Source organism: Haliotis rubra, unplaced genomic scaffold, assembly GCF_003918875.1.
Source record: "Haliotis rubra isolate DU_JTF1 unplaced genomic scaffold, ASM391887v1 Scf41, whole genome shotgun sequence".
Taxonomy (NCBI): Eukaryota; Metazoa; Mollusca; class Gastropoda; order Lepetellida; family Haliotidae; genus Haliotis; species Haliotis rubra.
In genome coordinates this window covers 2,823,455-2,838,410 of record NW_025767091.1, presented here as the reverse complement: position 1 = coordinate 2,838,410, position 14,956 = coordinate 2,823,455, and the positions used below count along the sequence as shown (strand labels likewise).

The window sequence follows — 14,956 nt, the reverse complement described above, 5'->3', positions numbered from 1 at the left end:
AATGACTTTAACGCAATATGTCTTTATTTGTAGATATACATACAATGCATTTTTACTATGAATCAAAAGGTTAAACAAAATATTAACAATGAATGGCTTCTTCCCGATTCCTGCCTACAACCTGGCATGTTCCTATACAACATGGTGATTATTCATTTTTAACATTTTAAGATGCCAATAACACTTACATTTGAACTAACAGGGCTGCCAAACTATATTTGCTTAATATGAACTTGTAAAGATGTTATAGCATGTAAGATGTTCAAAACGGTTTACGCTGTGCAACAGTTAAGGAAACACTGTTTAAGGTATCACTTACAAACACATACAACTGTTTTCTCAGACAAGAAAAGCCAAACAGCTTGGTATATACGATATGGTACTTGGTACTTGGACGATATTTGGAAAAATATATAATATTAAGAAAATTCAACATTTTAAGTAAAACGTATAACATATTTTCCTTTTAGTTAATGTATTTTCTATTTCCGTATTTCCACACACGCAAGGTATTAAATATGTATAATCATTATTTCAGATTTTCATTGTTCCCAAATATTTTGTGGTTCACTATTTCGGCCAGAACATCCTCAATGTACTGATAAGCTTATAGTTAACAACCAGGCTTGTCTTAGTATCTGCTATGAGCATTCGATGCACCATGTGAAAATATCCTAGGCTGGCCATCCGATGACCTTGACCGCATCCAGTTCGACCCAGTATTGCGCAGCTTCACCACTTGTGGTTATCCACAACTCATCGGTCGTATAATTCATCTGTAAAGACAAATGTAATGACATTATATGCAGAACCCCCTGGAGAAACCTTTACCCGTGTGGTATTACAGATGGGTGGGGGTGGGCGAGCGATCTGAGGCGCCAGACTAGTGATCCGGGGAGCTTAAGGTGCCTGGATCGAGCCCACCTGTGACCGGGTGTAAACACCGTGCAGCCAACTTTGTGTGCAGACTCTTTCAGTGTTATCACAACACCTAGTGTACATTACACAACCCTGTGCACTTAAACGAACCCATGAATCCGTTGGTATATGACCAGATTGTAGCCACATGAATAGGTGCAAGCACCTAGTTGCGGGTACATCAATGTGGACAAACTACTGTGACTATATGTCCCAGTCCACCCAGCTGTGAGTACCTTGTAAGGATAGGAATGCCACATTAACTTGGTATGCCTTAATGGCTGCAAGAGTTGTATGGTCCCCATGGAGTTGAGATTGAAAAATACGATGTGCCGTTGAGATTGACATCCAATGATCGAGGGAAAACAAAGCGCCTTTGAGCAGCTAAGTTGAGCTGGATATTAGCGCTATACAAATATCATATATTATTATCATAGGTGAGTAACATTGTTGTACAGTTTAGGAAAGATATATACCTCCAGTGTAATCGAGTTAATTCTGCTCGTTGTGAGCTTGATCAACTGCGAAGTGGTCCATACCATATCCCAGACTCCGTTGGATTGCATCGCCTGAATGTGTTTTGTGCCTCCCGGATGGTACGTCTCATAAATGTCAATCTGGAGGATGTACAGCAGTTGGGCAATCTTTACCTGGAATGGCACAATGAGTTACAACATGTACACACGAGGGTTTTTTAATTTAGAAAGGGGCAGCCTAATGGTTAAAGTATCCGCTCGTCGCGGGTTCGATTTCCCTAAAGGAACATTTGCCCCAGGAGAACGTGTTGCCCAAGTAAAGTAGGCGTATTGGTTTATATATAGTGGCAAAACCATTCACTTATCGACTCCGGTGATGTTATTTTGTACTGTGTACGGATACAGCACACGGCGGACTTCATGTTGTAGGTTGCTACGTTTCAACACAGACAACTGATTGAAATATGTTCTAATAAACAGGCCACATGCCCACAGTTGCCTATGTTCGAAGTGAATCCACATGCTAAAACACGCCTCAAAACTTACATTTTATTTTCACAGGATGCACAGAAATTTGATTTTTTTTTATATTATAAAAATCAACTAATAGGGGAAGTTTTATGTTCATACGGTACACTCGTAAGTACTCTACAGCAAAGAAGAATTCTATCAGAAACACAAACAAAATATAACAAGAAAATAGTTTGTTCCTGTTTCCGAGTGTGCATTCCTTACATGTATAACACCTGAGCCACAAAAACTGCCCAAACCGCTCACCACATACCTGAAAACCTTTTCTTTTAATTTGTTTATCAAGATCAAAGACCAATTCGAAACCTTTCGCTTAACTTACCTGAGACAAGTGTACCAAAATCTGATAATTTCAGCAAATTGCAGCAAAGTAATTTACAAATGTAAGTTATTCGCTACTCGATGTTAGGGCATGAATACTGTCCGATTACAAACTACCTGCTGTTACCTAGCAACCAAATTTCTCACCAAACTAGAATGAGTTTTACATCGGCACTGACTCAGTTTGGTCATGTTTTAATTATGTCTGTCGTAAGGAGCGACCGAAAACATTTCGTGCTCATGATTGTTATAGATTGTTTTCACCACTCATTAATGGAATATTGCTTATAACATCAGTAGGTGAGTGTCGTTCTTCTCACTGAACAAGTTATTGGCAGGCTGCGGCCATACAGCGTGAATTCTGTTCATTGTGGTAGTGATCTGTGTTCAAGCCAAGTTATTGATACTTTAGACAACTGTTTTCACCTTGATCCACTCATCGCCTTTGCTCCAGTTTTTCGAGGCCCAAGCACCTGCCAGATCGCCGTGATTCGGGTATACGTCAGAAGGGCCAGCTATTTCAGCTGCGCCATGACTGGAAAGATGCAACAATATGATATTACATACAAGTATTACAAGGACATATAGCCGCTTGAGCGGAGCTCACATGATATATAGAACACATAACATATTGACCAGATGCTGTTTCGGAATATTTAAACATGATAAATTTGTGTTTAGTCCACAGTAGACTGTTCATCAACAAGAAACCATGCTTCATTTGGAGTAGTTAAACTGTGTAAGTTAAATATCCAGCATTCCATTCAACTAATGGCAGACTTACCTCCTTACATTACAGGGAACCGTTTGAAGGGAAAACCGTGACAGAGTCGGAGTAAATTAATTTTGTTTAATGTCGCAATCAGCAACGCATCTATGGACGTGATGATTGACTTCGTTTATCTCATCATAAACATCTTTAAAAATATAATCTTATAAGATCAATACGTGTCAAGTAGTCAATGACCTGTCATTCATCTACAAAGCGTCCCTAGTCCTTTAAGGTGCGCCGCGATGCCAGCATAGTCCATCACAGACAGAATGTTCTACTACATTCGGGGCGGTGGGGTAGCCTAGTGGTTAAAGCGTTAGCTCGTAACGCCGAAGACCCGTGTTCGAGTCCCCACATGGGTACAATGTGTGAAGCCCATTTCTGGTGTTCCCTCCATGATATTGCTGAAATATTGCTTAAAGCGGTGTACATCCATACTCACTCACTCTTCTACATTTTGTCTGTGGCGTGTCTACATATGTGGTCAATCAGGACGTTTTCCTCTTTATTCTTGGCTTCTGCTTACATCTACGTCAGCCCTCTGTGTCCTGGTCATCTTCGTAGCCGTAAACATTTGTATGGCCTGTCCCTCTATCGCAAGGTGATTCTATCTTTCCCAAGAATGTCTAAACCACCTTTTTTGTGTTGATATTTAATAAATTACTTGTAGTTATTAATGTATATTTCTTGCAAGGGATATATGACGCTAACGAGCGTATGGTTGAAAATGTTAACACTTGGAAGATTGGATATCTCTAAGGGGTATTCCCTTTCCAACTTGATTAGTGTGTCACCTAAAATCTCCTCCAACTAATACATGTACAAACGCTATAGTGAAACAGTTGTATGAAGACAACTCAGGTGGGCCATGTGACCTTCACCCCAATTGCTGACATCATGAACCAAACCCACAGGACACTGATTTACCGCTTATGTTACCAACACACTTCCCATCAACCTTACCAAGCGGACCTAAAATATCTCCTCCTGGTGTACAAATGATGGAGACCGATTCTTTAGTGGTTTGTTTGCGCCTCTGTTGGCAGAAGACTCACTGAAGGCTTCAAGTATGAACACTGTAGTTCCAACCCATTTTAAATACAAGTATTGTGTACTTGCACATGAATAATTCCGCACAGTTTCTCAAGTTCAAATTGTATTGTTGGTTCCAATGAATATGTTAAATGCAAAATAAATCTCTAGAAGTGAAGCACTATCTGCATAATATCTGTTGGACATATTCCCCGCTAAGAATAATTTGCTGACCTATAGAAGCTTCAAATGATGATGGGATAACGTCACTGTGAGTCTAGGTATACTGTGTGTCGTCCTATGGTGCTGTCTGCTCAATGTACATCCCTAGGTGTTTACAAAGATTTACTGGAGGTAATCTCTTGGAGAATATCTCGGTATCGTCGAGAGTTGAACCTTGAGATTTACGTCACACATACTCATAGCTTGTCGTCTTTTGTACACGCACAGAGCGAGAAGGCATAGTATCTGTCTAGTGCTTTTCATTCTTCCTGTTCGCGGTGATTGGCTGGCCTAGTGGTTAAAGCGTTTAGAAGACAAGGGTTCGATTCCCCACATGGGTGCAATGTAGCCCGCCGTGATGTTGTTGGAATATTGCTGAAAGACAGATATCTATCTGTGCAGTCACCTGTGGAATATCAAGGCGGGAGACACCAGGAATGAACAAGTAGGTCCGAACCCGGGTATTGGAACAGAAAGTCTGTTTATTCCAGTCTGTACTTTCCGTAAGGAGGAATCCACAGATTATGGTACACAATGCGATATGTATTCTGTTGTATAACATACTTCTGTTAAGTGCAGTTTCTCCCGTATGTCCTTGCATGTTAAATAAGCACAGACAAGTGTCACAGGGATAAAATATTAAAGCTATTTGTAAAAAAAGCCAGATGCTGGGATAGATGTATTCTTCAATATGTTTATTTATTAGCGTCAAATATAGTGTTACCAGTCTTCAAAGGTATGCAAGCAAGACATCATTCTCTCTTCTGTTGTATGTTATTTTCTCTGATGTGAAGAAGTAAAAGCGCTTCATATCTAACGTATTCTTATCGTGGGTTCAGTAGAGAAATGTTTTTCTCTTTTCTAAATAAATGCTATGTGTTTTGTAAGGAACCGATCATCAAGAACTGGAGTCAATGTCTCGTCTCGTCTGTGATATTTGGTGATGCAAATATCGCGTAGTCTGGCTTAAAAAGAGTGAGTGAATTTAGTTTTATGCCGCACTAAGCAATATTCTAGCTATATGGCGGCGGTCTGTAAATAATCGTGTCTGGACCAGACAATCCAGTGATAAACAGCATGAACATCGATCTGCGCAAGTAGGAACCGATGACATGTGTCAACCAAGCCAGCGAGCCTTACCACCATTCCCGTTAGACGCCTCTGACGACAAGCATGGGTTACCTAAGATCAATTCTAACCCGGACCTTCACGGGTAAGTTTGGCTTAAAGGATAAATAGATCACGTGAGATGATATTATGTGAACAAATAGAGAGTCGGATCGTACTCCAGTTATAGTATCAAATGCTCTTCAGTGATTGCAACCGAGTATACCCAGTTTTAAGTCAAGGCTGCGAACTGTGGATGTGATATGTTGGTACTGTCCAGTGCTGGGACTTCACAAACTAGCGTGTGGTTTCGCCATCTTCCGTGTCTTCATCGACACAGTAAGGGCAGCAAATCATATAATGTTCGCATTAAATTCGATGTCATATTAGCCATTTATAAAACCGTCCATGAATTCTACACAAAGCTATTTCCCCTTTTGTCTAAGGAAATTCCAAGTCTCTACAATTAAAGTGTTGAATTTTGTTCAACGCTGCCAAAAGAAAACGGTGATGATTCAACTGACAAAAGAGTCAATGTGTTTAAAGATTTGAAATTTACAAACCAGGGCTGGGGTGTGAATATTTTAGCAATAAAATCAGGCATAAATATCTCCAGAACCACCCCATCTTGTTTTTAAAGTGGAGATCATCATACCTTTATCATACACTTTTTCCAACACTACAGCATTCAAAAGGTTCAGGTACATCAACATCCTGCAACGTTTGTAGCAAAATACATTCGATGGCAAACATAGCAATCAATACCGATCTCTCGATAATATGCAGTATGGCCGAGATTGATGCCTATTTCTGAGTGACCCCAAAACACAGACAAGGCAATATGTATTGGGGCTATAATTTCAAATTCACAATGAATGCTATTGAAGTGCAATAAAACGAGGGCACGAACTGTTTGAATGTATTTGTGAGTGAATTAGTCCAGATTATTGACAATACTGATAAACTCTGCCATACCAAGACATTTCTGGACACATAATTCAGTCAGAGAATTGAAAGACAAACTTATTATTGTTCCACCATACAAAGCATACAATAACAACCCATTTCTTACAAAATAATTGCATGTAGATCATTCCAACATACAAAGCAAATCCTTCGCCTATTCTAGCGAACTAAGTAACACTCGTGAATGTTTTGTATCTGGTGGAAATTATGTACAACATCAGAGAAAATGTCGATTTCGGTTCAGTATAAGGATCCATTATAAAGAAAGAGCGTACTGTCCAAAGATACTATCGATCTTTTGTCCAGACGCGGGTTAATAAATCAAAGCTTAAGTAAATGCTGTCCAAGAATATATAAGACAAATAAGTTAATCAATTCAAGTTAGAAACACAAACTTGAACTCAGTAATATCATACCCCCAAGACTAAGCAAGAATAATTCTGCATGTAATCCTCTTTCAACATCGCATGATACTAGCGTTATTCAATATTCTTAGACGAGGCTACATTTTTGGACAATGACTTATTTCGAAAATATTACAGGAGCATTCATCCACACCCGATCAAACCTGGAAAGTTCTCAAATAATGATCGACTCGGGCAAAGATACACATGGGGGGAGGTATGCTGCGAGTATGGTATCATCTGATGTACCAACTTTGTCTGACTTTCCGGTAACGGTAATATTGACCGGTAATATTCATGAGATCATGATTGTTTTAGTTCAGCTGTTGAGATCCTTCCCGTCCGACAACTGCTTGTCTTGTGATAAATACATGAGTTGACTATGTACCAGAGTTTGCCACATGACAGTCAACTATCCTTGCACTTGCTTACAATGACAGTGGCGTTTAAATTCCACTTTCTTTGGTTAACAAAATCCCATTTACCTCACCTAACCTTTACCTTTGCGTTTTAAGTAAGAAATCACCTTAAAACAACACATATCAAGTGGAATAATATATATACTATTCAAAACAAGAAACGCATGGGCATTTTGTATTTTTTAAATCTATTAATTACCTATTGTGTTCAAACAATCGTCAAAATATGTAACAAAATTGGTGATAACATGATTTTACACAACTGCACAAGCAAAAAATCGACTTTACCTAAAAAGTTTAATTTTGATGAGATTTCTTACAAGGATTAACAAGGCATCCCCACAACACAACAGAAATCACCTTCAAGTTGAAATTGTGCAGCAAAGAGCATGCACTGTCTGGCTATAAAATCCAGATTACTTTCGGAAATCGGCATTCGTTTTGAAGGAGTTTCAAGGTCAAATCACGACGCCACGTCTTGACGCTGCGACACCAAACATCGCCATTGAAAGAATGCACGCTGGAGATTACCCATTTTCTGTTACCAGGCATCTGAATGTTAGTCTGAGCACGATATCACGGCTTACAGAGCGTTACAACCAAACAGGCATAACAAATGACCGTCCCCGTACAGGCAGACCTCGAGTCACCACTGCAGCCCAAGATCGGTACATCCGGGTACTACATTTGCGTGATCGTGCCACGGGTGAGAGCACAGCAGCCAGGGTGCCTGGACTTCGGAGGATATCCGCTCAAACTGTACGGAACAGGTTGAGAGAGATTGGACTGAGAGCCAGGAAGAGAACGTCGGGACCGCACTACGTCATCACCATCGCGCTCAACGTCTCCGTTATCTATAATTATCCACAATTATCCACTTGGTTGTATAGATATTTCCTTCTTCTAAACCGATGCAAAAAGTCATGTACTGAAGTCTATTTGTGGACGAGTTATACATGTTTGAAAATAGAACATATTCGCAACAGATTTCTGGGTTGTGCGTTTCTTTTTTTTAATAGTATACATGTCTGTATCATCGGTGATTTTGCTCAGTTATGAAATTCAACGTACTTATTGTTCCAATGCCTTTACCTGTATCAACCAAGTAAAAGGGTTGAATCCTCCATGTTCTATTGTTTGATAAACGTCTGTGTGACTGAATGTTGTGGTTGTTATAGAAACGTTCATGAGTATTCGTTACCCTTTTACTTGGCTAAAAGGAACGTGTATCAGTAGACTTACGCAACATCATACTCTGACGACGCTCCCGTGACGGAATCTATCCACAGTTCTGTAGGTTGCGCAGCCGGCGCAGGAGTCCGAGTTCCATCTGCAAATATATCATAGTCTTGTCGGAATCGTATTAGCAATAGTGAGTTATCACGATGGTAAACGTACGATTCAACAAATGTTATTCCGGTCTAAGAAACATCAACGTCGAGCACCCGATTTACGATTGTGTTCAAACGTTGTTTGACCAGTGATGCAACATGTAGGACCTCAGTAAAGGTTTTATAGGTTTTATGGTACATGTGGTTACAAGTATCATACACCAGCAAGAACAAATGACATTCGATGCAGTTTATGAATTCTACTGGTGTGTTATTGACTGGTGGGTGCTACTAACGACCAATCATATGCTATCCATGGCTAATAAAAGATTATCAGCATAATAATGTTGTCTGAAAAGACTAATGTAGCTGTTTCAGCTATATTAGTCTGTAAATTCTTTCAGATGATGAAAAATGGGGACTTTCATTTATTGAAAATTTGTCAGATAGATATCGCCGATTTCTGGTTTCATGATACAAACATTGCTGCACTCAGCAATATTCCGGCTATATGGCGGCGGTCGGAAAAGCCAATGATCAACAGCATGAACATCGATCTACGCAGAAGGGATACGATGACATGTGTCAACTAAGTCAGCGAGTCTGACCAACGGATCCCGTTAGTCGCCTCTTACGGCAAGCATTGATAGAAGACAAATTCTAACCCGGATCTTTACGAGTTCCGGGCAAAAGAAAGTTAACTGTAAAACAAAATATGAACACGCTGGTACAGGTTTGAACCCATGCAGAAAACATTCGCCAAAACGCAACATGGTCTCGATAACAATGCAGCAGGCCCAAAATTTCAAAACGTGAAAAAAGTAATTGTGGGACAATGGTCCAAATGCTCGTGTTTGATTGTGGCATAAATACCAATGTTGGACAGAGCCTTCATGCAATAACTGAAAAGCCACCATGAATATGCCAAGACTTAAGCAAGCGCAACAAGACATGTTCACAAGGTCAGCTGGCAAGAGCCTTCATCTGCAGCCAGACCACCATCGCTACCAGCAAACAGCCCAAGACCGCCAAAGATTGGCCACCGGCCGAAGACCGCTATATTCGGCAGATCCACGTCCGAAACAGATTCGTCACGGCAACGGCAGCGACGGCGACAGCACTAGGACACGCCATCAGCAGACAAACAGTCCTTTGACGATTTGGTATGGCTGGTATACGAGACTCCCGCCCCTACCATGGAATGGCCTTGACCCGTCTACACCGTCAACGCTGACTGCAATGGGCACGAACAGTACGTCGAGGGCAGCGACGTTACCGGTAGAGAGTGCTCTTTACAGATGAAAGTCAGTTCAGTCGGTTCAGAAACGATGGCAGAGTTCGAGTTTTTCGAGGTAGAGGAGACCGACCGTTCGATGGAAGAAGCGGCCATTTGTGGCCAGAGAACACTGGTTATCATCTGAGGAAAATCTGAATGTTCAGCGGTACGGGGATGAAGTGTTGAGACCTTTATTCGACAACTACCAATAGGAGTCAATGTGCAGCACGAAATCGCAAGGCCTCACGCCGCCAGAATTGTTCGAGAATACCTGCACAACGTTAACGTCAACGTATTTCCTTGGCCAGGGCATTCTCCAGACATAAACCAAATCTCTGGGATCATCTTTATCGTCAGCGTGTACCAGCTCCAGCGAAAGGACAGAAACGTGAACAGACTCTCTTGGACTAATAGAACAGGATTCCTGCTGACGTCATCATCCGACTAACGACGTCAATCAGTGTGTTGGCGTGTATGGGGTGAGTGAGTGAGTTTAGTTGTACGCCGCACTCAGCAATATTCCAGCTATATGGCGGCGGTCTGTAAATAATCGTGTCTGGACCAGACAATCCAGTGATCAACAGCATGAGCATCGATCTGCTCAATTGGGAACCGTTATAGATGCCCAGGGTGGTCACACTCTCTATTGATGTCCCCTGGCCATTGTCTCATTATGTGACTCTTTATGCACTAATTGAATGAACTCTGATTTGCGTAATGTTTAATATTTACCCCCGATTCACACAGTCCAGTACATCTATAACACTCCCTGCTGTCTCACGCAGATAAAACAAGCCATCATCGCCACCATCACCCGATGTATCAAAGTAATTTGGCATCTTGATGCCCTCAGCTGCGATTTGGACCCTATAAAAAACTTACTTCACTCAATGGTAATCTTTCACTTCGTCTAAAAACAACAAGACTTCCAAGCCAAGACACAAACCTGTTCCATTGCCCTTCAGAATCACTATCCCCAGCCTATACCCTGTTAGCCTTCAGATTTCCCTCCGTGAAGAACAAAATCAACACAGATGTCACCTTTTCAAGCGGCAAAACTAAAATCACGGCCCTTCTGCACATCAACAGCTCAGGACCGAAGCCCAGAGGATAAATACCAGATCACCTGCAGGTGGCGACACAGAAGTTGACATCCATAACGTACCACTTTTAAAAGTCTTTCTAAGACTTTTTCAGTTTATCAATGGAACAGGCATATGGTAAACACATTGAGGATGTATAAGTGGCAAAAACTCCAATGCAGTTCCCTATTTCAACTTGCACCGTTCTTGCGTGTATATTTAGGCTAATAATTGATGATAGACATGATGTTAAACTCATGATATGGTCGAAATAGTAATAGATTATGCTTTGAGCAAAGATTCGTATGATTATGAAAAGGATTAAGTCGAATTTAAGAATTTAAACTATTAACTGACACACACTTTTTTTATAGTGAAGAGTCATCAGAGCCAAAAACAAGAATACTCACCGGTGAAGTCAAAACCGGCCCAACCATCCATATCCAGAGTGTTTAAACCACTCAGGGGACGAGAGCTGAGGATACACAATCCTGTGTTTGTGTCAACAGAGAACGACATACAAGTCTCTTCATAGGCACATTCCTTGGCACAGTCAACCAGGTTTAAAGACATGAAGTTTTTGACTTTATAGTTGATAGGCCGCAGATCTACAGTACCCGCTGAAATTGTCTTATTATAGCAGAATCCCAGGCCGTGACACGGATCCAGAAAGGGTAACACAGACAATATTCCCAGTACGTCAAGTCTTGAATTCATTTTGTCAACTTTAACCAACTTTAAATTCTACTATCACATGTGGCGGCTGATAACCTCTTACCGACTCGCTAGACTGCATCTTCTTGTCATGTGAGCTTCAATTGATTTACCGCATAGAAAGAGCTCTTGAGGTAAATAGGTCTGTTTAGCCATCAAAGGGTTCTTTGTCGCTGATGAGTTATAATCGATCACATCTAGTCCAATCTTGAGGTGATTCTTCTATCTAACTACTGGCATTGATCGCAGTCGTGGTGATATAATGCATTTCATGCCGTGTGTTAAAAACAATTCTAATCATCAACTAAGACTTATATATTATTCAACTGGTTGTATGATAAAATGGGCGGATCGTCTGTGTAAGACGTGGATGACAATGGGTTAGTATGCTGTCTTTTATTTGTAAAATCAATACACACAGACAGACACACACACACACGCACGCAAGCACACACGTATTAACAGCTCTGTATATAAGTATGAAATGGTTTTAGTTCAACTGCCTTAAAGTCAGCTGCCATAGCTTGTTTCATTACGGAGTGTAATGTCTTGTTGAACAAGGACTTATTTCTATTACATTCTTCCGGTTTAGATTCAGTGGAAGTTGATAAAGCTGTATTTTGACAATAGCCAGTTGACAGGAATGTATTACAAATTGACGAAAGCAACTGTGCGGAAGTTGTGCGGTCAAGTGTCAATTTTTCAGCATAGTGTGAACACTTCTGGAATGATTTGAAGACAGTAGTACGTCTGTATCGTCTCGCATTTTACATCGCGCTTTATAGTCTTTTCACATAAGGTATCAAGCCAAGGTCTGTTGTAGAAGCTCGACCATTGTTGACCAGTAGTACGTCTGTATCGTCTCACATTATAAATCGCGCTTTATAGTCGTTTCACCCTAAGATATCAAGCCAAGGTCTGTTTTAGAAGCTCGACCATTGTTGACCAGTAGTACGTCTGTATCGTCTCACATTATAAATCGCGCTTTATAGTCTTTTCACCCAAGATATCAAGCCAAGGTCTGTTGTAGAAGCTCGACCATTGTTGACCAGTAGTACGTCTGTATCGTCTCGCATTTTACATCGCGCTTTATAGTCTTTTCACCCAAGATATCAAGCCAAGGTCTGTTTTAGAAGCTCGACCATTGTTGACCAGTAGTACGTCTGTATCGTCTCACATTATAAATCGCGCTTTATAGTCTTTTCACCCAAGATATCAAGCCAAGGTCTGTTGTAGAAGCTCGACCATTGTTGACCAGTAGTACGTCTGTATCGTCTCACATTATAAATCGCGCTTTATAGTCTTTTCACCCAAGATATTAAGCCAAGGTCTGTTTTAGAAGCTCGACCATTGTTGACCAGTAGTACGTCTGTATCGTCTCACATTATACATCGCGCTTTATAGTCTTTTCACCCAAGATATCAAGCCAAGGTCTGTTTTAGAAGCTCGACCATTGTTGACCATGTGTAGGTTATCCCTGATTGTATTACTGCTGTTTATACTACCACTAGTGTTTCTGTCATTATATCTGGTTTGCTGTAATCGCTATCTATTCATCTAGTTAACTTTCTAGTACAATTGGTAATTGTATATCATTTCTAAGTTGTTTACAGGCTCCCCACTGAAATGTTTTGCGATTACATTCTTGTTGAATGTCTGGGTTTGTTTCGATTTGAAAATCGACACCTAACATTGTTATAAAAAAAGTCATGTTTGCTTATTACATGTATGTTTTGGCAACTAAATGTTCCGTGTTTAAAAACCACGTCTTTGTTTATCCTTCCTGTTCTGTTCTTTCCAAATGCCGTCCTCAAACAGTAATGATCAGTTTTCGAACAAAGCACTGATATGATAAGTTGAAGTTTTGTTGCCACTGATAATGAAAGAGACCTGTTTCCCAGACGGTCGATTCAGCCTTACAACCCACGATAGCCATCTATGGTGCGTTTAAAGTGCAAGTAATCTTTATTGATATTAGAGCGTTTAGACCAACATTCTAAATGCTCTTAAAGGAGATCTCCTCTTCTGAAACACTGGCAAGTATTTATCTCCCTTTCATGTCATCGAATTGTTAATGAGTTGTGTACTTATCCAGAAAAAAAGCATTAAATACTACTGGCGACGTCAACGTTCATGAACGTCTGGCCTCGTTTACATGAAACTGTTAACAACATGTGGTAAGCTACAATGCCACTATTTCTATTTATAATTAGTACGAGCAAAAACTATCATTTTCCCTGAGGCTCCTTCGAAACAAGGTGTATTGAAAGTCTAGTTGTTAACGAAGGAGGTTGGGGGGGGTATACCTCGACAGGGTTCTTGTTCTGTTGCAACGTGGACGTTTCAAACATCACACGTTGTACAGAGATACACGTTGTACAGAGACACACGTTGTACAGAGGCATACGTTGTACAGAGGCATACGTTGTACAGAGGCATACGTTGTACAGAGACATACGTTGTACAGAGACACACGTTGTACAGAGACATACGTTGTACAGAGACACACGTTGTACAGAGGCATACGTTGTACAGAGGCATACGTTGTACAGAGACATACGTTGTACAGAGGCATACGTTGTACAGAGGCATACGTTGTACAGAGGCATACGTTGTACAGACATACGTTGTACAGAGACACACGTTGTACAGAGACATACGTTGTACAGAGGCATACGTTGTACAGAGGCATACGTTGTACAGAGACATACGTTGTACAGAGACACACGTTGTACAGAGACATACGTTGTACAGAGACATACGTTGCATATTTATCGAGGGAAGACCCACACCTCATACAATAATAGTATCAGTTTAGAAAGTATTTGATGATCTGTATATATAAGCACATCAATGCGACAATACTTTTAAGATTATCGATTTCCAAACGTATAAACATCATCACTACTCGAGGCACGACTAAAGAAACATGTGTCAACAAGTACCATATGCAACCATTCATTTCGATATAATCATTGTTTTTGTATTATAGAAAAAAACAATTGGCCTTTGTACGACCAGTCTGCATTATCATTAATGGTTTGAAGTACAAATATTTACACTGAATGGTTCCCGATTTCCTACGATTGATTGTTTTAATGTTGACCTGTACATGTGAAATGTGCCTCGGTATCCAAATGTTTTTACTTGGCTTAGTTACCCACCACGTGTTATATTGATAAGTGAATGGTGCACTGGTGAAGACCTTCTACAGTCTTTGTCTAGTGGTTTGCAGGATTTAAAATATTATTTATATAAATAGCATTTTGTTACATCACACCCTGTTTTGTAGATAACAACAGTTTGATAGAGTTCGAACGGGGGTCTTCAGCGTTACGAGCGGACGCTTTAACCATTAGGATACCCCACCGCTCCTCGTTTGATT

The 14,956-nt window shown here is 40.5% G+C and overlaps 1 protein-coding gene across 2 annotated transcripts; it reads right to left on the bottom strand.

Moving 5' to 3' along the window:
- Positions 1-17: 17 nt before the first annotated feature.
- On the bottom strand, positions 18-11,758 carry LOC124288037. Of its 2 annotated transcripts, none has more exons than XM_046724600.1 (5): positions 11,268-11,758; positions 8,411-8,498; positions 2,673-2,781; positions 1,458-1,568; positions 18-776 (listed from the first exon to the last, which is right to left on the bottom strand). In XM_046724600.1, the coding sequence occupies exons 1-5, from the start codon at positions 11,572-11,574 to the stop codon at positions 675-677; spliced, it is 717 nt and encodes a 238-aa protein (XP_046580556.1). In that variant the 5' UTR covers positions 11,575-11,758; the 3' UTR covers positions 18-674. The 2 variants fall into 2 exon arrangements, with proteins under 2 accessions (XP_046580556.1, XP_046580555.1); XM_046724599.1 differs by having other exon boundaries at positions 1,395-1,568; positions 11,268-11,753.
- Between the last annotated feature and the right edge of the window lie 3,198 nt (positions 11,759-14,956).